Source organism: Macaca mulatta, chromosome 6, assembly GCF_049350105.2.
Source record: "Macaca mulatta isolate MMU2019108-1 chromosome 6, T2T-MMU8v2.0, whole genome shotgun sequence".
NCBI lineage: Eukaryota > Metazoa > Chordata > Mammalia > Primates > Cercopithecidae > Macaca > Macaca mulatta.
In genome coordinates, this window is record NC_133411.1 from 68,564,282 (window position 1) to 68,589,007 (window position 24,726).

At 40.1% G+C, this 24,726-nt stretch overlaps 1 protein-coding gene across 3 annotated transcripts in view; it reads right to left on the reverse strand.

Annotated features, from left to right (window-relative positions):
• The window catches only part of DEPDC1B (DEP domain containing 1B), a 116,689-nt gene extending 102,926 nt beyond the window's left edge, over window positions 1-13,763 (reverse strand). The window contains exon 1 of one of the 3 annotated variants that reach the window (XM_001103700.5): window positions 13,605-13,763. In XM_001103700.5, coding sequence (XP_001103700.2) covers window positions 13,605-13,652 — 48 coding nt within the window. In that variant the 5' untranslated portion in view covers window positions 13,653-13,763. 3 annotated transcript variants of the gene reach the window in all.
• Window positions 13,764-24,726: the final 10,963 nt, after the last annotated feature.

Here is a 24,726-nt window from a genome sequence, read left to right on the forward strand (position 1 = left end):
TAAAAGTAGAAAAATAACTTTTAGAGGAAACCTCATTGTGAGCACACCTCATCAGTTCAGAATTATTCTAAGTCAAAAAAGCAAAAAGGTAGCTTACTAACTGAAAAATCTTAAAGCATGGGGCTCTTCTGTTAGAAAAAGGTAATTTAACACCAACCACTGATAATTCACTTAACCCAGATCCTAACAGGGGACTTAAATCTTAATTACCATACTAAGGTCCAACCAGACCTAGGAGGAACTCCCTTCAGGAAAGGACAATAGATGGTTCCTCCCAGGTGATTGAGGAAAAAACCACAATGGGTATTCAGTAATTGATAGGAAGACTCTTGTTGAAGCAGAGTTAGAAAAATTGCCTAATAACTAACTGGTCTCCTCAAACTTACAAGCTGTTTGCACTTCGTCAAGTCTTTTTTTTTTTTTTTTTTTTTTTTTTTTTTGAGACGGAGTCTCGCTCTGCCGCCCAGGCTGGAGTGCAGTGGCCGGATCTCAGCTCACTGCACGCTCCGCCTCCCGGGTTCACGCCATTCTCCTGCCTCAGCCTCCCGAGTAGTTGGGACTACAGGCGCCCGCCACAGCGCCCGGCTAGTTTTTTGTATTTTTTAGTAGAGACGGGGTTTCACCGTGTTAGCCAGGATGGTCTCGATCTCCTGACCTCGTGATCCGCCCGTCTCGGCCTCCCAAAGTGCTGGGATTACAGGCTTGAGCCACCGCGCCCGGCCCGTCAAGTCTTAAAGTACTTACAGAATCAAAAAGGACTATCTCAATCCTGACTCAAAAGGTTACCTACATCCTCACTGAAACAAATTTGCATAAGAACTGCTTTTATGGGTACACATCTTGATGGGGCAGCTGGGTTATTATGAAATAGGAACCCAGTTCAGTTCTAGGACTCACCCCTGAGCACAAAGGCAATGTTGGGCACACTGGTAAAGGACCAGTAGAATCCAACAGTCCGGCTCCCTTTCTTTATGGTCAAGAAAGGCGGGAAAAGGGATGCAGGTCTGCTACATTGGTGAGCATAACTAATCCGATAAGCAGAGGTCCATGGATGGTTACATACCCTGGAAAGGAATAAGCATTAGGATCATAGAGGACACTCTAGGAGTAATGCTCATCGGAAAATGACTAGGGGCACTGGCATCCCTATGTTCTTTTTTCAGATGGGAAATATTCCCCTCCGCAAGGCAAAAACACCCCTAAGATGTATTCTGGAGAACTGGGACCAATTTGACCCTCAGACGCTAAGAAGAAATGACTTACATTCTTCTGCAGTACCACCTGATATCCTCTTCAAGGGGAGAAACCTGGCCTCCTGAGAGAAGTATAAATTATAACATCATCTTACAGCTAGACTTCTTTTGTAGAAAAGAAGGCAAATGGAGTGAAGTGCCATATGTACAAACTTTCTTTTCATTAAGAGACAACTCGCAATTATGTAAAAAGTGTGATTTATGCCCTCCAGGAAGCCCTCAGAGTCTACCTCCCTACCCCAGCATTCCCCTGACTCCTTCTCCAACTAATAAGGACCCCCCTTCAACCCAAACAGTCCAAAAGGAGATATATAAAGGGGTAAACAACGAACCAAAGAGTGCCAATAGTCCCCGATTATGCCTCCTCCAAGCAGTGGGAGGAGGAGAATTTGGCCCAGCCGGAGTGCATGTACCTTTTTCTCTCTCAGACTTAAAGCAAATTAAAATAGACCTAGGTAAATTCTCAGATAACCCTGATGGCTGTATTGATGTTTTACAAAGGTTAGGACAATTCTATTATGTTAATCAATCCGGAATCATCACTGAGAAAGTTAAAGAAATTAGAGATCAAATACAATGTAGAGCAGAGGAGCTTCAAAACACTGGACCCTGGGACCTCCTCAGTCAATGGATGCCCTGGATTCTCCCCTTCTTAGGACCTCTAACAGCTATAATATTGCTACACCTCTTTGGACTCTGTATCTTTAACCTCCTTGTTAAGTTTGTCCCTTCCAGAATTAAAGCTGTAAAACTACAAATCATTCTTCAAATGGAGCCCTAGATACAGTCCATGACCAAGATCTACCGTAGACCCCTAGACTGGCCTGCTAGCCCATGCTCCGATGTTAATGACATTGAAGGCACCCCTCCCGAGGAAATCTCAGCTGCACAACCCCTACTACGCCCCAATTCAGCAGGAAGCAGTTAGAGCAGTCATCGGCCAACCTCCCCAACAGCACTTGGTTTTTCCTGTGGAGAGGGGAAACTGAGAGACAGGACTAGCTGGATTTCCTAGGCCTACTAAGAATCCCTAAGGCTAGCTGAGAAGGTGGCCACTTCCACCTTTAAACACGGGGCTTGCAACTTAGCTCACACCCGATCAATCAGATAGTAAAGAGAGCTCACTAAAATGCTAATTAGGCAAAAACAGGAGGTAAAGATAGCCAATCATCTGTTGCCTGAGAGCACAGCAGGAGGGACAATGATTAGGATATAAACCCAGGCATTCAAGCTGGCAACGGCTGCCCTCTTTGGGTACCCTCCCTTTGTATGAGAGCTCTGTTTTCACTCTATTAAATTTTGCAACTGCAAAAAAAAAAAAAAAAAAAACCTATGTTCTACCTACAGTCTGCTGAAAATACAAAAATGTTAAAGGGAAATAACAGTCTCATCTCCATATTGTTTTAAAGCTAGCTCTAGAAAAGAATCGAATAAGTACTTGTTTAATAAATGCTTATATAATATGTGATCTCTTTTTTTTTTTTTTCCCAGCCACTTTACTTTTAGGGATTCACTATATAAAAGCAGCAATATAAGAGATTAAAAAGCATTTACAGGCCAGGTTCAGTGGTTTACACCTCTAATCCCAGCACTCTGGGAGAATGAGGTGGGCAGCACACCTGAACCAAGGAGTTCAAGACCAGCCTAGGCATCATGGAGAAACCCCATTTCTACAAAAAAAATTAAAAATTAGCCAGGTGTAGTGGTGTGTGCCTGTAGCCGCAGCTATTCGGGAAACTGAGGTGGGAGGCTGAAGTGGGAGGATCACTTGAGTCTGGGAGGTCAAGGCTGCAGTGAGCCATGATTGCACCACTGCCCTCCAGCCTGGGCGACAGAGTGAGACCCTGTCTCAAAGAAAGATAAAAGTATTCACAAGTTAAATTTTATTTAAACATGTTGAATTATATTTAATAAACCTGAGTGCTTTTTCAGATAAAGCATTTATAAGTATTTTTATATACTTATATTTATAAGTTTCATAATCAGAGAAAAATTAGAACTAATTTGCCATTTTATAATCAGATAAAACCCAGAACTAATTTGAATAAAATTGACTGAAGTGTGGAATAGCCATAAAACAAAATACTATCGATAGTTCCAAATAGAAATAGATATCGTAAATATAACTAAGTGGAAGAAAAACATACAAAACACTATATATAATCTGATCCTATCTGCTTTAGTATATGCATGTGAAAAGCTAAATGAATATATAACAAACTGTTCAAAAAAAAAGAAAAGTCATCTCTTTTGAAGAAGGAATATAAGGCAACTTTTATTGTGTAATATATCTCTAATTTCTTCCTACATAATTACTTCAACATCTTTTTCGGAACATAGGCTCCCTGCCAGTCCTCCTAATGTCCTTAAAATTCATAGTCATATTCTCATTTTCTCCTCTCATTCAAGTCTGTCATTTTACAAATTCTGAATCTTTTATTTCTCAGCTCTCTTCCTATTTAAATCATATTTTTCTGATGTCACCTTTTTCTTTAAACTATATTTCTGATCTCAGAGTTATTTTTTTTGTTTTTTTGCAGTTTTTTTTTGCCCAACCTTGGGTCATGTTTTCCCTTCTAATCATGTCTTTTCTTCCAGATTTCATACTCTCTGCTGCCCAACAACCTGAGAAACTATTATTCTATTTCTCTTTTATTTTTGATGGCCAACCTTCTCAGCCACATTTATAATTCCTGAGCATACAACAGCAGGAGCCTGAGGGGCTGAAGTGGGGTTTGTGTATGCATGCACCCCAGATGTGTAGCACAGTGTGTGACCTACACTAGGTATTCAGTAAGCAAGTGCTTAATCGATCTTTCACTTTTTCTACTTTTTTTTTTTTTTTTTTTTTTTTTTTGAGACGGAGTCTCACTATATAGCCCAGGCTGGAGTGCAATGGCATGATCTCAGCTTAATGCAATCTCTACCTCCCGAGTTCAAGCGATTCTCCTGCCTCAGCCTCCCAAGTGGCTAGGATTACAGGCATGAGCCACCACACCCAGCTAATTTTTATATTTTTAGTAGAGATGAGGTTTCACCATGTTGGTCAGGCTAGTGTTGAACTCCTGACCTTAGATAATCCACCCACCTCAGCCTCCCAAAGTGCTGGGATTACATGCGTGAGCCACCACACCCAGCACTTTTTCTACTCTTTTTAACCAACTTCTCAACCTCACAAAATTTAATCCCACTAATTCCTAATCATGTCTTCCTCCTGGCCAAATTGAAATAGCTTTTTATTCTTATCCACATTAATCTGTCTACTTCTTTTGACACTGTTATGAGTCATGCTCCAAATTAAGTTAGTCCAAATTTAATATCTTTAATTTAAAAACACACAGAAACAAGGCAAGCCATGAGTAGGATAAGATATATCTGTCATGCCTAAACAAAACAAAAAAAATCAATAAGAAAAAGACACTCCAATTAAAAAATGAAAAAAAAAATTTAAACAGGCATATCATAAAAAAGATCTTCAAATGTCCTATAACATACACAAAGATGTTAAACCTCATTAATTATCAATGCAATGTAAAAGAACTCAACAAGTCAATATCATGACATGGCTGTCAGAATAACTAAAATGAAAGACAGGCTGATCTAACGATCCCACTTTTCGGTATTTGGCCAAAAGATTTAAAGTCAAGATGTCAAAGAGATGTCTGCACTCCCAAGTTCATTGAAACACTATTTACAAGAGTTAAGTTATGGAATCAACCTAAAAGTCCATCAACAGATAAATGAATAAAGAAAACGTGGTAAACGTATACAATATAATACTATTCAGCCTTTAAAAAAAGAAAGAAATGTTGTCATTTGCAAGGACATGGATGGAAGTGGAGAACATTATGCCAAGTGAAATAAGCCAGGAACAGAAAGACAAATAATGCCTATTCTCATTTATATGTGGAATCTAAAACAACTGAATTCAAAGAGGCAAAAAGCAGAATGGTGGTAACCAGAGACTGAGGGGAGTAGAGAACGGGGAGATAATGGTCAAAGGGAACAAAGCCTTAACTAGACAGGAAATTATCTTTTTTGTTTGAGGTATCTTGCACATCATGGTAAAGATATTAATAATAATGTACATTCAAAATCTGAGACTAAATTTCAAGTGTACAACAAAAAAATGTAAGTATTTGAGGTGATGGATATGGTAATTAGCCTGATTTAATTATTCCATTGAATTCATAAATCATAACATCATTTTGTTCCCTACAAATATATACAACTATAATTTGTCAGTTTACAATTTTAAAAACTAAAAAAATTTTTTAGAGACCTAAAACATAAGAAAAAAGATAGGCAATACTAAGTGCTGGTAAGAATGTGAAAGTACTAGAAATCTCATACACTGCTGAAAGGAATGTAAATTGGTGTGACCAGTTTGGAAAACAGATTGGCAGTATCTACAAAAGCTAAATATCTGAACACCTTATAACTCAGCAATTCTACTCCTAAGCATATACCCAACAGAAATCCATATATATGTTCCCCAAAAGACACATTATTCATAATGGCACTATCCATAATAGGCAGAAACAACCCAAATGTCCATCAACATAAGTTTTAATATATTCACCAATAGAATGCAGTGAAAATGAACGAACTATTGCTACATGCCACAACATAGACGAATTTCAGAAAATAATACTGAGATGAAGAGGCCAGATATGAAAAGTAAATACCATATGATTCCATTTACTTGAAGTACAAAAGCAGGCCAAATGATCCGTGATATTTGAAGTAATGATAGTAGTTACCTTCATAAGGAGGTAGGGACCAAGTGGGGGAAAGGAGACTTCTACAGTGCTAGTAATATGATATTCCTTGATCTAAGTGTTGGTTACATGGGATGCTCACTTTATGAAAATTTGTTGAGTTGTATACTTTCTATACAACTCAACAAATTTTTTTGAGCATTTTTATGTACGTTATGCCTAATTAACACCTAAAAACAAAAACACATAATATACATACGCACATGCTCACATACTAAAATCCTCCTTAAGAGCAATCCACAGTTGTAGATTATTACTCACATGAAAGATGGCAAATACGAACTGGTTGGTTGGGGTGGTAAACTGGGTGTGGAAGAGAGTAGGGAGGTTGGAGAAGAAACCAAGTGAGTGGATGAAGGAGGGAAAGTATGTAAACAGGAAAAGCAGAGCAAAGGCTAAATAATGAATAGTAGAAAGGGAGCCCATAAAGAGTCCAACAACGCTGATTTAACTTCTCTACCTATCCACCCACTTTACAAGGTTATTGTAAGATCAAATGAGATCATAACTATAAAAGTCCTTTGTTAAAAATGTGTTCCTCAAATATAAGGATAATATATAAAATGTCCAGGATATCTCTTAAATTACAAGGTTCATCTATTCTAGAGCTGGAAAAAAATCTTTGGGACAAAATCAAGACCTTAGCAGGATACACAACTTAGCAAATGTCATTCAGGTACTTAGTCTGTGAATAAGATCTGGAATCCCGTGCTACGGACTTTTCTTCAAGTAGTCATTTCACTATACCAAGTACCTATGGATATTATCACACCTTTAAACAATTTTCACGTATTTTTAATCATTGATTATTGATTTTTTTAATACATGCTCTGATACCTAGCTTTCATTTATCATTAGATTTTTGCACCAAAAAGGCATAATGAAGTATGTAGAGCCGGGGGGAGGGTTAATAAAAAAGATTTTTATTTTATGTTGGTTGAACAATCATAATCATGAACTAAAATTACTTACTGCATAATACTTTATGCATTACATAAACATAATGAAGACATGGCTCTCTGGGACCCAATATTTCCAAATATCACTAGATATATCCACTAATTAACCCAGTTTGGTTAGCAGTTCTTCTGTTTGTTCTTTTAATTACAGAAGTAATAACACTCATTGAAACAAACGAATTAAATACAGAAGTATACACAAAAGAGTTTGCATATCTTACTCCATACCTATCACATACAGACACATAGACGGAATTTTTCCTTTGTAGGTGTGTTGTTTGTTGTTGTTTGCCATTTTAAGAAATGAGATCAATCATGTTGTGTATGTTATAATACAACAAGACTTGCACCTAACATAGATATCTCTCTGCATCATACCTGCAAATCTAGCCCATTCTTGAGAATGTTCCGTAATTTCTTCTGCCATTTTCTAACAAACGGTCATCCAAGTTGTGCCCAGTTCAGTTTTTACAAATACATTACAAGTATATACATGTTTATATAACCTAAAGTAGCAAGGCTTTTGTTTATTTTTGATAGATTTCTAAAAAATATCAGCATATTTAAATCATTTGTAGCAAGTCACACTTCCACCAACAATGTGGGAGCCTAAAGCCTTACACTTTGGCCTACACTAGACGCTATCATTCCTTTCATTTCTGCCAATCTATGTAAAAGAAATTATAGATCCGTATTTTGTTTGCATTTTCATATATTTACCTTTAGTCATGTTCCTTTCTTCTTCTGAGATTTGCCATTTTTCTATTGGGTTGTCTCTTTTTTAAAATCAATTTTAAGAACTGTTTAATCTGTTAATGTTTAAGGGCATAGAAGTCAGGAAAGTTAATCAGTTTTGTTCAGTTCAATATCCTCACAACAAAGACCAGTGCCTGACATATAGTATACTCATTTAATATGTACTGATGAATATAGAATATTAAACCTTTTTCTTATATGTTAAGAATGTTTTATCTTAGTCTATCAATTTATTTACATAGTCTGTAGCTATACAATGATTTTTGTTGTAGATGTTGATGTTTTTATAAGGAAATAAAATCTATTTTCTTTATCAGTTCAGGGTTTATTCTCTTAAAGCTTCCCTATCCAGAGGTATTAAAATATTTATCAAAATTTTCTTTTAATATTTTAGAGGGTATCTTTTTTAATATGTAAACCTTTAACTGAATTTTGTATGGTGGGAGGCAGGGGATCTCTATTTTTTTCTGGATGGACAATTGTGTTAGTCCATTCTTGCATTGCTATAAAGAAATACCTGAGACTGGGTAATTTATAAAGGAAAGAGGTTTAATCGGCTTACGGTTCTGCAGAGTGTATAAGAAACATGGTGCCAGCATCTGCTCAGTTTCTGGTGAGGCCTCAGGAAGCTTTTATTCAAGGCAGAAGGTGAAGCAGAAGCAGGCAGAAGGAGGCACGTAACACAGCAAGGAGGAGCAAAAGAGAGCGAGGGACAAGGTGCCACGCTTTTTTTTTTTTTTGAGTCGGACTCTTGCTCTGTCACTGAGGCTGGAGTGCAGTGGCGAGATCTCGGTTCACTGCAAGCTCCACCTCTCAGGTTCACGCCATTCTTCTGCCTCAGCCTCCCCAGCAGCTGGGACTACAGGCGCATGCCACCACACCTGGCTAATTTTTTTGTATTTTTAGTAGAGACCAGGGTTTCACCATGTTAGCCAGGATGGTCTCAATCTCCTGACCTTGTGATCCACCCGCCTCAGCCTCCCAAAGTGCTGGGATTACAGGCATGAGCCACCGCGCCCAGCCAGGTGCCACACTTTTAAACAATCAGATCTCACATGAACTCAGAGTGAAAACTCACTAATTATCATGAGGACAGTAACAGTCCATTCATGATCTGCCCCAGTGACCCAAACACCTCCCACTAGGCCACACCTCCAACACTGGGAATTACATTTCAATATGAGATTTGGAGGGGACAAATGTCCAAACCATATCAAGAGTCAATTATGCCATGCTTTTCTAAATGAACAGAAACACTATTAAGTAACCTTACATATCACATTTCTTGATTGTGTCTATCCTATTGAACAACTATCTGTTCCTGTGTAATACCATACAGTTGTCATTACAGTCAATACCTAGTATAAATCTCTGGTAGGACAAGGCCCCTGTCTTCTTTGTGAGGGAATGTGAAAACTTCTTTTTTTTTTGAGACAGAGTCTCGCTCTGCCACCCAGGTTGGAGTGCAGTGGCGAGATCTCGGCTCACTGCAACCTCCAGCTCCCTGGTTCAAGCGATTCTCCTGCCTCAGCCTCCAGAGTAGCTGGATTAGAGGCATGTGCCACCACACCCAGCTAATTTTTGTATTTTTAGTAGAGACTGGATGTCACCATGTTAGCCAGGATGGTCTTGATCTCCTGACCTCGTGATCCACCCGCCTTGGCCTCCCAAAGTGCTGAGATTACAGGCATGAGCCACTACAACCGGCGTGAAAACTTTTTTGTGAGGTTCATTTCTCTTTGTGAGGGAAAATTCTTTTCAACTCTCAGATTTTTACTCTTCAGCAGGAGCTTTCAATTCATTGCATTCTCCCACACAGGGAAAAAAAATCCATTAGGATTTAGAATGGATTAACTGCTCTATTGCTACTGACTTTTATTTCATAATAGAAATATGAAATAGAAAATGTCTAATAAAACATCTTTATCAAAGTCTCATTGCCCCTTTTAAAAAGACAATTTATAAATAGACTTTTGAGTTTACTTATTTTGATTTTGAATGGCATTTATCATTATGGGTTGTATTTCCTTCATATATGAGATACTTTAGATTTTTCAAAGCCTGCTGAGGTCACCTTGGTCTCTGTTCCCACTTATTTCCAAATATAACTAGGGGTTATTTGGCTACCCCACTCAGAAAGAAAAATAATTATCTTTAAATAATCTAGCAATATACCATTCTCAGTCACATTTGGAAACAAAATATCCTATGTCAACAAAGAACAAGAAAGAGCTTGAATTTTTTTTCATGACATTATATTTGAAGAGAATCTTTATAGCAAATGGAACAAAACATTTGTTTTATGATTTTAAAACACTGTTTGTTTTGCTTTACTTATTAATTTCAGTCCCCTAGTTTCTCAGGAAAAAACAAAATCACACAATTGTTTTTGCTTAACATGATGAGGCAAACTATAAGACATATACCTACTGCTGTGCGTCCTGTTCTTTTCTCCAGGGTTTTCCATTTCCTTTCTTCTTAGTACCAAAAATATTATGATAGCAGTGCTATAAAGGAAACTGATTGGTGTGGGAATTCAGTGCAACCAATTCTAGATCTACTTGTACTTGCCACATCCTTGTTGTGTGATCTTGCCATTCTAACTCTCAGATTCAGTGAAAGCTATATGTCTTTTAAAGTTTATCAGTTGCATCAGACCATATATATAACTCAGAATAAGTTCAAAGATAAGAAGATGTAAGCAGTTTCTAGAAAAAAATTTTCTTTCTCTCTACTTGAATGAACTATTGACACCAAGTTTACAAAAATGAAAGTGACTTCAATGAAAATGTATACATGGCTAATTAGCTTCATATTTATATGAAAGTGATTTCAAAGAAAATGTATAAATGACTAATTAGCTTCACATTTATCATGAGTTGGGGCTATTTGACTTTTGCCATAACATTTTACCTAATCTATAAAATGTTATTTTCAAATAAGACTTTGGAGCTTTAGAAAAATGGAGCTGTACATGCTTTGAGAAAGTAAAGTGAGCCATGAAAGGAGAAAATAAAGGCCTAGTTTTTGTATCCCAATAGATTTTTACCAACCTTTCCCTGAAGAAAGTTTAGAATGAGCATAATGGGAAAAGGGGAAATTGTATGTTGTGGATGGAGGAAGGAAAGGTCAGCTATGTCCAATAAGTAAAGAGAGGACTAGTCTCAAACTATTCAACATATGATTTACCTAGCAAAAGCTTTAAGTCACAGCTGAATTACATTGGGGAAACAATTACAGGTTTTATAATGGAAAGAAGCATCTTCAATGTTGGCTGCAATCACTGACAGCAGGAGTACTCACTTTTGAAAAAATAAAAATGGCCATTTTTTTCTGCTTTCCAAATCTTAGTTTAATATTATGTTCCTCAAACACTATAAAGTTGAGAACTGAAATGATTACCTGGGAAATTCTGGTGAAACTGAGGTGTTTGTTTCATTAATTATCCACGTCATTTATCTTCTTAACTTAACCTAAATTTAGCCTGAATATCATTTGTTAGAGACTGAAGACTTTTAGAGAGCAGAGAGCACCTTTTTTTAATTAAATAAATTCCTTTGATAATATTTTAATGTGACTCAAGAATCCAGCAGTATCTATATATGGGCCCTCTGCATCAATGAAAAGAAGTACCTCATACAATTCTGTGAATATGAGACTAAAATACAATTTCAATTATGAGGTAATTTCTTTTTTTTTTTTGTAGTCTAATGCAGGAAGAATGAAGACTAGTCATGTCGAGAACCAGAGCCTCACTACGTTTACCTTGTGTAAGTCCTGTAAATAAATTGGTGAAGGGAATCATCAAATGCCTTATTTTCCTTCCCGCAGAGAGAATAAACCTTTTTGAAAGTCCCTGATAAGGTACAACCCTTATCCCTAAAGTTAGACCTACCAATAGCCGTGACCCCATTCTGGTGTCTGTATGGAGTGTTTGCAAAGATGAGTGCAATAATTCTTCCCATCCTCTCCACATGCACCTCTGTGGCTTTGCTACTTTGCCCATCAAGAAATTGAGTTGAATTTCTAGAATCTGGATTTAGCTGTTTAACTTGCTTTGACCAATGAGATTTGAACAAAAAGTAACAAGCTGAAACTTCCTTTTAGCTTTGTTGGAACCATGAGACCACTAGGTGAAGATGCCTCCGATAAACTGTTAGAGATATCTGACCCAGGTAATAGCCAGGACCAAGTCAAGCAGCCATCTTCCATCATCCAGTACTAGCCAAGTCATATTACTTGTGGCACATGAGTGAACTCCACAGAAGACCCGTTGACATGAGTCTAGCCCAGATTACTGATCCAAAGGATAATCAAATAAAATGCTTATCTTTTTGCCAATGTCACAGACTCTCCCAAGTCCTCTTATTTATTTATTTTTTTTTTTTGGAGATGGAGTTTTGCTCTTGTTGCCCAGGCTGGAGTGCAATGATGCACTCTTGGCTCAGTGCAACCTCCACCTCCCAGGTTCAAGCGATTCTCCTGCCTCAGCCTCCCAAGTAGGTGGGTTACAGGCAGGTGCCACCATGCCCAGCTAGTTTTTGTATTTTTAGTAGAGACAGGGTTTTGCTGTGTTGGCCAGGCTGGTCTCAAACTCCTGACCTCAGGTGATCCATCCACCTTGGCCTCCCAAAGTGCTGGGATTACAGGAATGAGCCACCGTGCCCAGCCCCAAGTTCCCTTAAATCATGTAAAATTTCATGAGTATGTGGCACGTGCAGTTTTCGGTGAAGAGGATCCTTAATCTTCATCAGCTTCTCAAAGTGATCTATGAGCCACATTTTAAAAGACCCATCAACACCAACTATGGTTTCTCTTCCAGAAGCTGGCCGCCTCAGCTCTGGCTTGACCTACTGGTATAGTGTGTAGCTGGCTTTGGAAAGAAAAGGAAACCCTATTTACATTATCTGTATTCCAGCATCCTCACCTCTTCCATAAGTCTAGCTGAGTAAGAGTTTGGATCTTAGTTCCCACCTTTTCCTGTGTATTCATTATGATGCATGGAGCGATGAGAGTAATTCCCATGTTAAATGTGGCCAGAGAGGTTGGCAGACCAAGGAGCAAGTTACCGTCCTCCCAGATTACCATTACACTTCCACAGAAAGTCCTCTAAACACTTGCCGCAGATATTACCAAATTGTCACCCTTTATTGCATTATAGTAAGCCTTTGAGGTAGAAATCACTAAAATTACTTGCTCCAGGCCATAAAGCAGACCAAGTACACCTCAATACCAAAGCTTTTCTCCCAGGAAAAAAAAAAAAAAACGGACCCAGGGACCCTCTGGGTCGGCAAAGACTCTTCTAAAACATCTGTCCGGGCCAGCTCCTCAGTTGGATCGGTGCTGACAGAAACAGAAACGCCAGGGGCCGGAAAGGTGGCCGGGACGATGCCCCTCTGTTCTGGGCACCGTTTGTTCGAATACCTCGTCAGGTATCATCAGGTGTCACTCAGGAAGGAGACACGCCCTGCCTGGACTGCAGCGAACGCTGAGCGTTACGGGGTACGTGGTGGCCCTCAGGTTACCGACCGGGTCCGTTAGATTCCAGAGGACAAAAGGCAGGGAGCAGCCTGGTCTTGGGGTCTTTAAATAGAGAGGTGCCATCTACTGCCGAAAACCAAGTCAACATCTCGGGACAAAGCTGCACTCACCCCCGGCCGGCTGAGCTCTGGGCCCCTTTAGCCTTTCTTTGAGCCTGGTCCAGTAAAAAGCAGCCCCAGCAGTCCCAGCTGAAACGCTCCACACCCGGGCCCCGCTGAACTGCAGAAGCGAAGACTGACAAGCACTCTGTCCGCTCGTAGAGTGGGAGCTCGCGGCACCGGCGGCTCCGCCCAGGCCCCCGCACACTCACTCACCAGCCTGGTAGCTCTGTAAGGCCCGGGCCCCACGATGCGATGCTCCATGGCGAGTAGGCAGCAGCGGCAGCAGCCGCGCCAGCGCCGATCTCCGCCAGCCGGCGGAGCAGCAGTTTGAATCCCAAGCCCGCGGGCTCCGGGCGCTGATTGGGCGGCGCGAAGGTACGTCACCGGAACTGCGCAGAGTGGGCGGGGAGGTCGGTGTCTCTCCGAGACCGGCGGCGCATGGAGCTCCGGCTGCCAACTTGCCTGAGGTGAAATCTGTTGCCCACCCTGGTCCCACCGTGCGAGCACACCTGGGCAGGTGCGACTACGGGGCCAGAGGCGTCTCTCCCGCGCTGGACAACGCTGTGCAGCGCCCTTCCCAGATTTCTGCGTCGGAGCAACACAAACACACGCATTCTTTACAAAAGGGTCAATAAAAGGGTGTTACCCAACGACCGAAACCCAGCTTTGGGCCGCGTGGATAAATCCCTGTCCTCCCTACCAAGTGCACTATGAACCTGGAGGTGCTGCTAACTCTGGGAGAAGCAGGTAATGAAATGAAGCGAGGCGACAGCTTTTACCAATGGAGGGACATTTAAAAACGGGAGAGAGAGCACATGGCCACAAGGAACGTAGACAGTATGTAAGGGCAATAAAGAGCGGGAAGGGAGCCCAGATTATCTTCTGTTTGTTCTCTTGATAGTCTTTTCTCCTTTGAGTTCTATGTTTTGTATTGGACTGATATTTTTAGTCCTTGGCAATAGGGTTGTGAGTCCTTTTTTGACTGCTTAGAATTTTCCCCCTGGGAATTGCTTGTCCGATTTGCAATATTTCAGAGGGACAAATGAAGTAACTCCATATACTTACGACTCTGTACCCTACTCAAATTTGGTCATCTCTGTAAGTACCCAGGATAAGACGTTGAAGGAGTGAAGATGTGCCATTCCAAAATATGCGTAATTGGTATATTGATTATTTCGAGTGGAAAACATTGGAGAAATGGTAGTTTCAGAAAGGGCAAGCTGACCGGCCTCTTCCGATGCAGCAGGCCATAAAGATTTCTCTGGGTCGGGCATCCTCTCCCTACCACGGTGAGAAAATAGTCCGTATCACCAAAGGCTTGGAATTGAAGGCTGCAGTTGACCTGAATAAACATTCTTAACGAAGTAACCCTATCTTCCACTAGGAGATACAGGAAATTTTTTACATTTATCTTCTAGTGACTCCCTAGAAAATGTTACTGTCTTTGTGAGCTATGGAAGTTACTCGAGTCACAGGGCACCAAAATATGTTAGCAGCTGCCCATATCCGAGACACCACCCCAAAGTATGTTACAGGCAGCGAATCCCTATAGATCTGCAGCACCCTCAATCGTTGCCTCCTCAGAAGAAAGAATTCGAGTGAGGGGCTTAAGACGGAAGGAGAAACCCAGGCAAGTATTAGACCAGAAGTGAAAATTTATTAAAAAGCTTTGAATGAAAGGAAGTACACTTGGAAGAGGGCCAAGCCGGTGACTTGAGAGATCTAGTGCATAGTTTGACCTTTTGACCTGGGGTTTTATACGTTGGCATACTTCTGGGGTCTTGCTTTGGGGCTTTGCATTACTTCTCTCCTAATTCTTCCCTTGGGGTGGGCTGTCCACATGCGCATACTTGAGCCCACTTGCCCAACTCCTAAGATCTTATCAGGAAGCCTCTGATCAACAGTTCAAGTGTTTTCTATTAGGAGACTGCCTTTCCCTGGTGCTGGCTGTGACCAACTATTATTTTAGAGAGACAATTAACAACCGCCTGACCATCACCTGATGGCTGCCTGACATTCCTGATGTGTGTGTGTATGAGGGGGAGCCCTCTCCTGCCCTGCTCATGCCTGACTAGCTACTTATACTGTAACACCTTAGCCAAATTTTCTTTGTCATGGCTTTTCTTCTCAAATGTATCTCTTTGTCTAAAAAAATAAGTGAAAGCATCTTCGGCCACTTCTTCAGACTTCACTCTCTTGTGAAGATCCCCATGTGTATGTAAAACTAATAAAATGTGTATACTTTTCTCCTGGTAATCTTCCTGGTGTCAGTGTGGTTTCTAGATACAGCTGGAGAGCTCATTAAGAGGTAAAAGGCAGCTTGGAAGTGACCTCTGGCTCCCCTATAACATGATGAGAAAGACCTAAGTAAGGGATTGGACTCCCACCTCTTCTCATCCTCAAAACCACACCACTACCACCACCCATTTGCTGCTTTAGGTTTTTACTTAGAAAGCCCAAGAAATGTCCAAGATGATACATACATATTGCTTTTGTAATTAGAAAAAACAATTAAAAATTTTTTTGTTACTTCCAGTAAGTGAATCCTTATCAGAACTTTTTTTTTTTTTAACCTCTAAGCTCTATGGAAGAGAGCTTGTCTTCTGTGCTGCTTGTCCTTGGCAAGGAATATAAAGGGATACTTGTGTTCTTGACACAAGAAACAGGAGAAAGGAAATTTTAGAGCCTTGTCTGTCTGAGACCTGCCACCGTCTATGATGGTGGTGAAACTGGAATCTGATACAAAACATCGTGTCCAGCATTATGCAGCTCTCTAGTTCTGTAAGTATTACAGACTGTGAAACTCCATAGATCTGGATTTCAATAATGACTGGTACTACTTACCAGCGGAGTGACTTCAAGCTAATTATTTAATTTCCATCTACGCACTGGTAAACTGGGAACATTAATGATTATCTTGCAGAGTCGTAAGGATGTATGTAAAGTGCTAAATATAGTGCTCAGCATATATTTACAGTGCCCAGCATATATCAGTAATAAAAAGAACTATATATATATATTTTTTAAATGATACCAGCTTCTTGAGCATTTCCCAAGAGCCTGTTATTAGCCATAGACAAGATGGCTATTACTAGAAAGGCATACTTCCAAAAGATCTACATATCAGAAGCCACAAAGAGTCGTTGCAGGGGCCGGGGGCATCTGGACAATGCCGTGCAGCACCCTTCCCAGACTTCTGCACCCACACAACACAAACATGTACACTGTTTCTCTACAAAAGGGTCAATAAAAGGTTGTCATCCAGTGATGCCTCACGCCTATAATCCCAGTACTTTGGGAGACCAAGGCAGGTGGATCACTTGAGCCCAGGAGTTCAAGACCAGCCTGGGTAACATGGCAAAACCCTGTCTCTACTAAAAATACGAAAATTAGCTGGCTGTGGTGGCACACTCCTGTAGTCCCAGCTACTCAGGAGGCTGAGGTGGGAGAATCGCTTCAACCCAGGAGGTGGAAGCTGCAGTGAGCCAGGATCGCCCCACTACACTCCAGGCTGGGTGACAGTGAGATGTCTCTAAATAAATAAATAAATGCCTCAAAGAAATCGAGGTTTTACATTTGTTCATTCACTTATTCAGCAAGTATGTAAGAATACACTACTGTGTGCCAGCTGTAATTCCAGTCACTGAAATCATGCAATAGATAAAATGCAGCTTCTAGGAGCTGACTCCTAAGTAGAGGAAGGGATGACAAGCTAGCTATAATACATTCAAATATGTATTATATATCAGGTGGTGATTGAGTCCTGAGAAGAAAAGTAAGACTAAAGTGGAGAGGGTGGTAGGGTGAAGTTGCTGTTTTGGTTCAGGTAGTCAGGGAAGGCATCTTTGATGACGTGACATCTGAGTAGATGATCTGAGTGAAGTAAGGGGTAGTTGTCTGCAGAAGAGCTTCTAAGCCGAAAAATGAACAGCCCATGAGAAACTTTCAGGAGACATGGGAAGGAGGCTGGTGCTGACTAAAGTGAGGGAGTAAAAGGGGCAGTGGAGAAGATGGGGTTGAATACAGAATGGAGTGGGGCTTTCAGGCCACATTATGGGCCATGGGATTCTGATACTATTCTGAATTAGTGAAAATATATTGGAAAGTTTTGATCAACAGAGTGATCAAAACAGATCACAATCACTCTGCTAATCTTTGGCCAGTCATTTTGGCCAAATCACTCTAGCCATGTGTGGATACTGGACTCGGGTAGGCATTGAGGGTGAGAAAGGAGGCAGGAAAATCAGTAGAGGAAGCTGCTACAATACCTTATTGGAGAAAGTAAATAAATTTGCTTTGTGTGGTGCTTGGCACATAGTGGCATTCAATAACCATTTACTGAGTGAGTAAATGAGTGAGCAAATGAAACTAAGCTTTAGAAGTTATTCATTTCTTAAAGATCAATTTGATTCATTCATTCTGTTTGCCATTTCTCATATGAGTATGGGGAACAAAATAATAGCTAGCTTTTATATTTTTATTTTAATGCATCAGATTTGTTTTTAAAACTCTTACTTTTTATCATTAAAGTCCTCTGAGCTTTTGAGTTTGGGAAAATACAATCTGCACATACTCCATGACTTGTGTTATAATTGCCCCTCCACCTCCTGCCGCCTCACACTTACACCATTACAGTACAAAGTTACCATAATAAAACCTGTGCCAAAGAATATAGCTAAATGGATTTTCATATTTGAGAATAAGCTCAATTTCTGACACATCACAGTTATGCCAAGGCATATATGGTAAAGTATAATTCTCTACACCTTGGAAAGAGATGTAATGAAAAAAGTTTTTAACTAACATTGATCTGGCCAAGAAATATAGGATAAATTAAAGGAGGAAGATTCTAAAGATAAGAAAGCCATTTGGAAGACAGCTGAAGGAATACAGGCATAGAATTCCATGAGTAATAGAGTGTTATGAGAAAATACCCATATAATCTTGAGCAAGACTCAACTTCTCTGATTATCAGTTTCCTCATCAGTAAAATAGAAATAATAATGGTACCTGCTTCATAGGGTTGTTGAAAGACTTAACTGAGGAAATATATACAAAGCTCTTAGAATTTTGTTTCCCTTATATGGTAGGCAGAATTCTAAGAAGGCCCCTATTTCAGAAAAAGAACTAATAGAAGACATATACATATATGTACAGAGAGAAAGAGACAAAGACAGACAGAGATTTATTAAAAGGAACTGGCTCACATAACTATGGAGCCTGATAAGTCCCAAGATCTGTAGTCGGGAAACAGAAAACCCAGCAGACATGATGGTATATTTACAGTCCAAGTTTAAAGATCTGAGAACCAGGGCCAATGGCATAGCTCCAGTTTGAAGTCTGGTAGGCTTGAGACCAGGAAGAGCTGACGTTTGTTTCAGTTTGAGTTTAAAGTCAGGAGAAAAAAAAAAAAAGTTCCAGCCTGAAGGCATTCAGGCAGAAGAAATTCCCTCTTACTCAAGAGAGAAACAGTCTTTTGTTTTATTCAAGCCTTCCACTGATTGGATGAGGCCCACCTATATTAGAGAAGGCAATAACTTTAGTCTATTGACTTACATGTTAAACTATCAAAAACACCCTCAAGAAATACTCAGAATAATGTTTGACCACATATCTGGGTACCCTGTGGCAGATAAATTAACCACAATTTTATGGTTAACGTAAAATTAACCATTATAGCCCCTGAGACCCCCAGCCCCTGATATACATAAACCTTCTTCCCATTATTTAACCAAACACTAATGTAGATACTGCTGTAACGAGATTTTGCACATGTAATTAAGGTTGTTGATCTTGAGGTAGGACAAATATCTAGGTGGTCCTGCTTAATCATATGAGCTCCTTAAAAGGACAGAATTTTCTCCAACTAGTTGTATAAGGAAAGCCAGGACTAAATTCCATCAACCTGAATGAGCTTAGAAGCAAATTTTCCCCTAGAGCCTCTATAGGAGAACTCAGCTGACTGATGCCTTGATTTCAGCCTCCCAATACCTGATACATTGAGCAGAGAGCCACCACACTGTGCCAGATTTCTGACCAACTGAACCGTGAACTAATAAATAAATGTTGCTTAAAATCCAGTAAATCTGTAGTAATTTCCTATGTGCCAACACAAAACTAATGTACCTTTTACATACAAAATTCTCAAATGCTTGTTCTAGTTACTCTATGGCTAGAGTAGGAATGGGAGGAAAAAAGTCAATATTTAATGAGTAATTATTTACAAGGGATGAGGGAGAAGAAAACGTCAAAGAAGGCTCCAAATATATTCTGGAAAGCTGGCAAAAAATATTGTGCCATTAACCATAAGGAAAGAAGAATTGTCTGAGTAAGCAAGAAGGAACATGGAGAAGGGGTCTCAGACTTTCCTGTGCATAAGAAGTGTCACGGTTCTTATGCATAGTAAAGTGCATAAAACTCAATTTTATGGGTTCCACCCACAGAGGTACCTAGAAGTACCTAGATCCCATAGCTAATTTACTGTTTGACTATTTGCTAGTAGCTCCAAAGATCCCTGATATGTACAGATTTCTAATTTTGATGAATCAAAAACTTAAAATCCCCACCTCAGGGGATGGAGTGTAAGAGAATATCATCCAGCTTGTAATTAAGCCCATCCAGCCACCTGAGATCCTCAGCTCAATATGGCTTTCTACTTTTCTAATAGAGAAAAGTCCAGTTGGGGAAGTTAGAGGGAGAAAGAATACAGAGAGGAACAGAAGACCTTTCCAATGTCCCATTTCAAGCCTTTTGGTTTATGGCCTTGACTGACCTGTTTCTCCGGCCCTCATACTACTGCCTCACCCCTGTGTCTAGACTTATCTGCCTGCACCTGGCTCTTCCTGTACCACAATCTCTCAGCCTTCCTTGGGCCCTTGATAGATCTTATGATAGGGGCTTGTCCCACTCTTGGCTCCATCCCTGGAGGCTAAAGCTCTGGACATTCATCAAAGACCTTCTCCTCTGTTTTACTCTTAAAGGCACAAGATTCAAGTTTCTGCCTTAGCAGAATTACAAATCATTGCATATTACTGAACTTTGGGGTAGCTGACACATAGTCAAACAATATATTGTTTGATATCCAGTATTAGCAGATCAGTTTTCTGGCCCATGGCACCTAAGCTCAGTTTTAAAAGAAATGAAAAAAGTAAGATAAAATTATTGCCTTTTTTTAAAGATTCATCACAAATGGTCCCCGAAATAGCAACTGTACTTAATTTAGCTGGGGGGAGGGGCGGGGGGGAAACTCAATTAAAAACGTAAAAAGGAAGTCAGGGTGGAAGGGTGGGGAATATACAGAACTTTTGGGAAGCACTACTGCCAGATCCTACAGACACTTATAAGAAGTAAGGTGCTCAAGGCAGAAGTTGCTTCCTTCAGGAAGATATTTAACAGGAAATTTCCTACACCTGGACTCAACAGCGGAGCGTCCTGGATGCCTAGACCCATGGACCACACGCACATGCAAGAACCCAGAATCAGAAGTGGAGAGTAGCTGGGTGCACAATCTCAGCGACTGCGGAGGACTGCTTGAGGCCAAGAGTTTGAGATCAGCCTTGGCAAAATAGTGAAACAATTGTCACTACAAAAAAAAATTTTTTTAATTAGCCAGACTTGAGGGCACACACCTGTGGTCCCAGTTACTGAGGAGGCTGAGGTGGGAGGATTGTTTAAGTCCAGGAGTTTGAGGCTGAAGTGAGCTATGATCATGCCACTGCACTCCAGCCTGGGAAACAGAGTGAGATTCTGTCTCTGAAAAAAAATAAATAAATTTTAAAAAATGGATAGTGGTCAGCGTCACTAAGCCAGAAACAGGATGAAATTGAGATTGTGAGCAAAAGCAGTTGGGGAACAAGGAAGGTCTGTGAGCTGGGGTTGGGGCAGGGTGTCTGTATGTATTGGGCTACCTTGAAGGGCTAACAAAGGCAACAATGGTTATTGTATTCGCCCACAACGCTGCTGCTCTTATTTTCTGGCAGAGCCAAGCAACGGAAACTTGCAAGGATATAAAAATATAAAAAACAAAATCATTTTAAGCTTTTGTCCTTGCTGATGATGATTAGATTTTATATTTTACTTTTGTTTATTCTTAATATTTTTGCTTTTTCTATCTTTCTTTTATTTTCAAAGGTTTTAATGAGAGTTCAAATATAGGCTTATCATTTAATCATATTAAATGTTTTGAATCTGATAAATCCTCTGTGGTATAAAAAAATACATTTTATTAAAAGACTTTTTAGAGTAGTTTTAGGCTCACAGCAAAATTGAGAGAAAGGTTCAGAGATTTCTCATATACCCTTTTACCCACATGTGCATAGCTTCTCTCATTATCAACATCCTCCACCACAGTGGTGCATTTGTTACAACTGATGTTTTAACTTTTGGGGGGGTTATAATACATTGATATATATTCTTTTTTAGTAGGAATCTAAGTCCCTTCCCAAATCTTAAGTGAAATTGTAATCCCCAGTGTTGGAGGTGGGGCCTAGTGGGAGGTGACTGGATCACGGGGGTGGTTTTTAATGGTTTAGCATCATCCTCCTAGTGCTATTCTCTTGAGGGAGTTCTCACGAGATCTGGTTATTTTAAAGTGTATAGCGCCTCTCCCCTTTCTCTCTTCTTCCTGCTCCCACCATGTAAGATGAGCCTGCTTCCCCTTTGCCTTCTGCCATAATTGTACGTTTCCTGAGGCCTCCCCAGAAGCTGAGCAGATGGCCAGCATCATGCTTCCTGTACAGCTTGTGGAACTGTGAGCCAATTAAACCTCTTCTTTATGAATTATCATCCCAAGTATTTCTTTATAGCAATGCAAGAATGGACTAAAACACATATGGAGAAAAGTACACACATCTTCTTTATATTTCTTGGCGAATTTCACAACCTAAACACAGCCTGTAACCAGCACCCAGATCAAGAAACAATATATGAAGAGTATCCCTCCTCCAGCAGTTCCACAGTGCAATAGTGAACACTCTGGATTCTGAATCCAGCTGTTCAAGTTCAAGAAACAAAGCACGACCAGCACCTGTGAAGATGCTCTCATGCCACTGCCAGTCTCTACTCACTAAGGGTAGCTGAAACGGATATTTTACTGTGTAAGAAAAAAAAGAAGCAAGAAAAATTATATAGCAGACCAAAAAGGGAACGGAGGCTGAGACACAAGTTACTAGGAATTTAGTCCCTCTACATTATAACCCAAAACCAATGTTGAAAACTTAAGGAGAAAAGGAGAAAAGGATTTTATTTAATAGACAAAACTCTTATAGTATCCAATTTCAGCCTTGACTGGATCTACCATTTGTGAATTTTCCTGTTTCAATTAAAACTAAAAAGTGACTTTCTAGACATTGAAACCTATTTGACTGCATTTTCTTGTCTAACTTTCTCTGAAAAGCCTTTGGCTTGCCCTGGAATTAATTTGCACGGCAGTGGTTTTATTCCAGTTCCAATGAGGGATTAGTAGAGAGAGTGGCTCTGCAGAATTCACTATGAAGTTGCCTCCAAATCTGTCAACAAACCAGAACCCTGGAAAGTATTTTAAAAAGAGTTACCAAGGCCTGACTTCAGAGCTCTTGAAAGTAGCTGATTTTAGGAGAGAGGGACCAGAAGAGTTACCACAGAAATGTCTTTTTTTTTTTTTTTTTTCTTTTTTTAAGACAGGGCCTCACTCTGTTGCCCAAACTGGAGTGCAGTGGTGTTATCTCTTGTCTCACTGCAATCTCTGCTTCCTGGGCTCAAGCAATCCTCCCATTTCAGCCTCCCAAGTAGCCGGAACCACAGGCGCATGCCACCATGCCCAGCTAATTTTTGTATTTTTTGTAGAGATGGGGTTTTGCCATGTTGCCCAGGCTGGTCTTCGACTCCTGGTCTCAAGAGATCTGCCCACCTAGGCCTCTCAAAGTGCTGGGATTACAGACATGAGCCACCGTGCCCAGGCCTTTTTTTTTTTTTTTTTAAGACAGAATCTCACTGTCACCGAATGACATCACTGGAATGCAGTGGTACAATCATAGCTCATAGCTCACTGTAACCTCAAACTCCTGAGCTCAATTATCCTCCTGCCCCAGCCTCCTGAGTCGCTAGGACTATCACACCTGGCTAATTTGTTTTCTTAATTTTTGTAGAGAAGGGGTCTTGCTGTGCTATCCAGGCTAGTCTTTAACTCCTGCTTGGATTACAGGTATGAGCCACCCTGTCCAGCCAGAAATGCCATTATTACCTGATCTCCTCCTGCAAGCTAGCTGACAGCTGAAAGTGGGGTTCTGCAGGCCTTGCTAGTAAGTGTCATGAGGACCTGGGCAGAATCCTAGGAGAGAATAGCTCTTGCTGTTCTTCTGTGCTTGAAGCTCAAGCTATCAGAAGTAGCATCTTAAAGGAATATTAGATAAAGGTCATAAAGAGATTCAAGTCAAGTCTTCAAACTGAGCCAGGAAAAGTACAGAGCTGAAAGAGATGGAAACAGAGGAGGTACAATCAGAGAGGATGTTGAGGCAGAGGTTGGAGCAACTGTAAGCTGCAGTGCAAATAGCCAGAGCCAAGTTGTGACCAGGAACCTTTAAAGAAATAAGGACCACAGCTCCATCTACTGACAGTTCTTGCCCGAAAATTTAACCTAAAACTGACCATACCTCATCATTATGATCCAATTACCAATTTACAGGAATGCAGAGGATAGAAGCAAAGAGGGGTGGGGGTGCAACGAGTAAAATTTTATAAATGTGGGAAATTCTATACATGATCAAGTGTTTGCAATTGCAGGAAGAGGGAATGTGACTTAGATATTTAAGACAAATTAACTAATCACAGTATGTGGACATTATTTAGATCATTACTCAATGAACTGTAAACATAATGAAATGAAAAATTTTAAAAGCAATTATGAGATAATTGGAAGTTGGAATTCTGAATCGCTATTTGAGGATAATCAGAAATTACAGTTTAATTTTTTACACATGATTGTTGTATTGTGGTTATTAAAAAAAAAAAAAGAAAAAGAAACTCCTGAATCTTTCAGGTAGTGATTCTAGATCTGGAGTGGGCATCAGAATCACCAGGAGTACTTATTAAAACACAGATGATTGGGCCCTAGTCCCCAAGAAATTCTGATTCAGTAGGACATTGTTGGCACCTGAGAATTTCCATTTTGAACAACTTTCCAGTAGATTGTGATGTGCAAGTCTGGAGACCACATGCTAAAAACAATTGTTTTAGATGTATATTTTGAGATATACATGATTAAAGGATACAATTTCTAAGATGTGCTTAAAAATCATATGGAGGAATGGGCATGGGTGGAGACAGACAAGATTGCCTGTAAATGATAATTGCTGGAGCT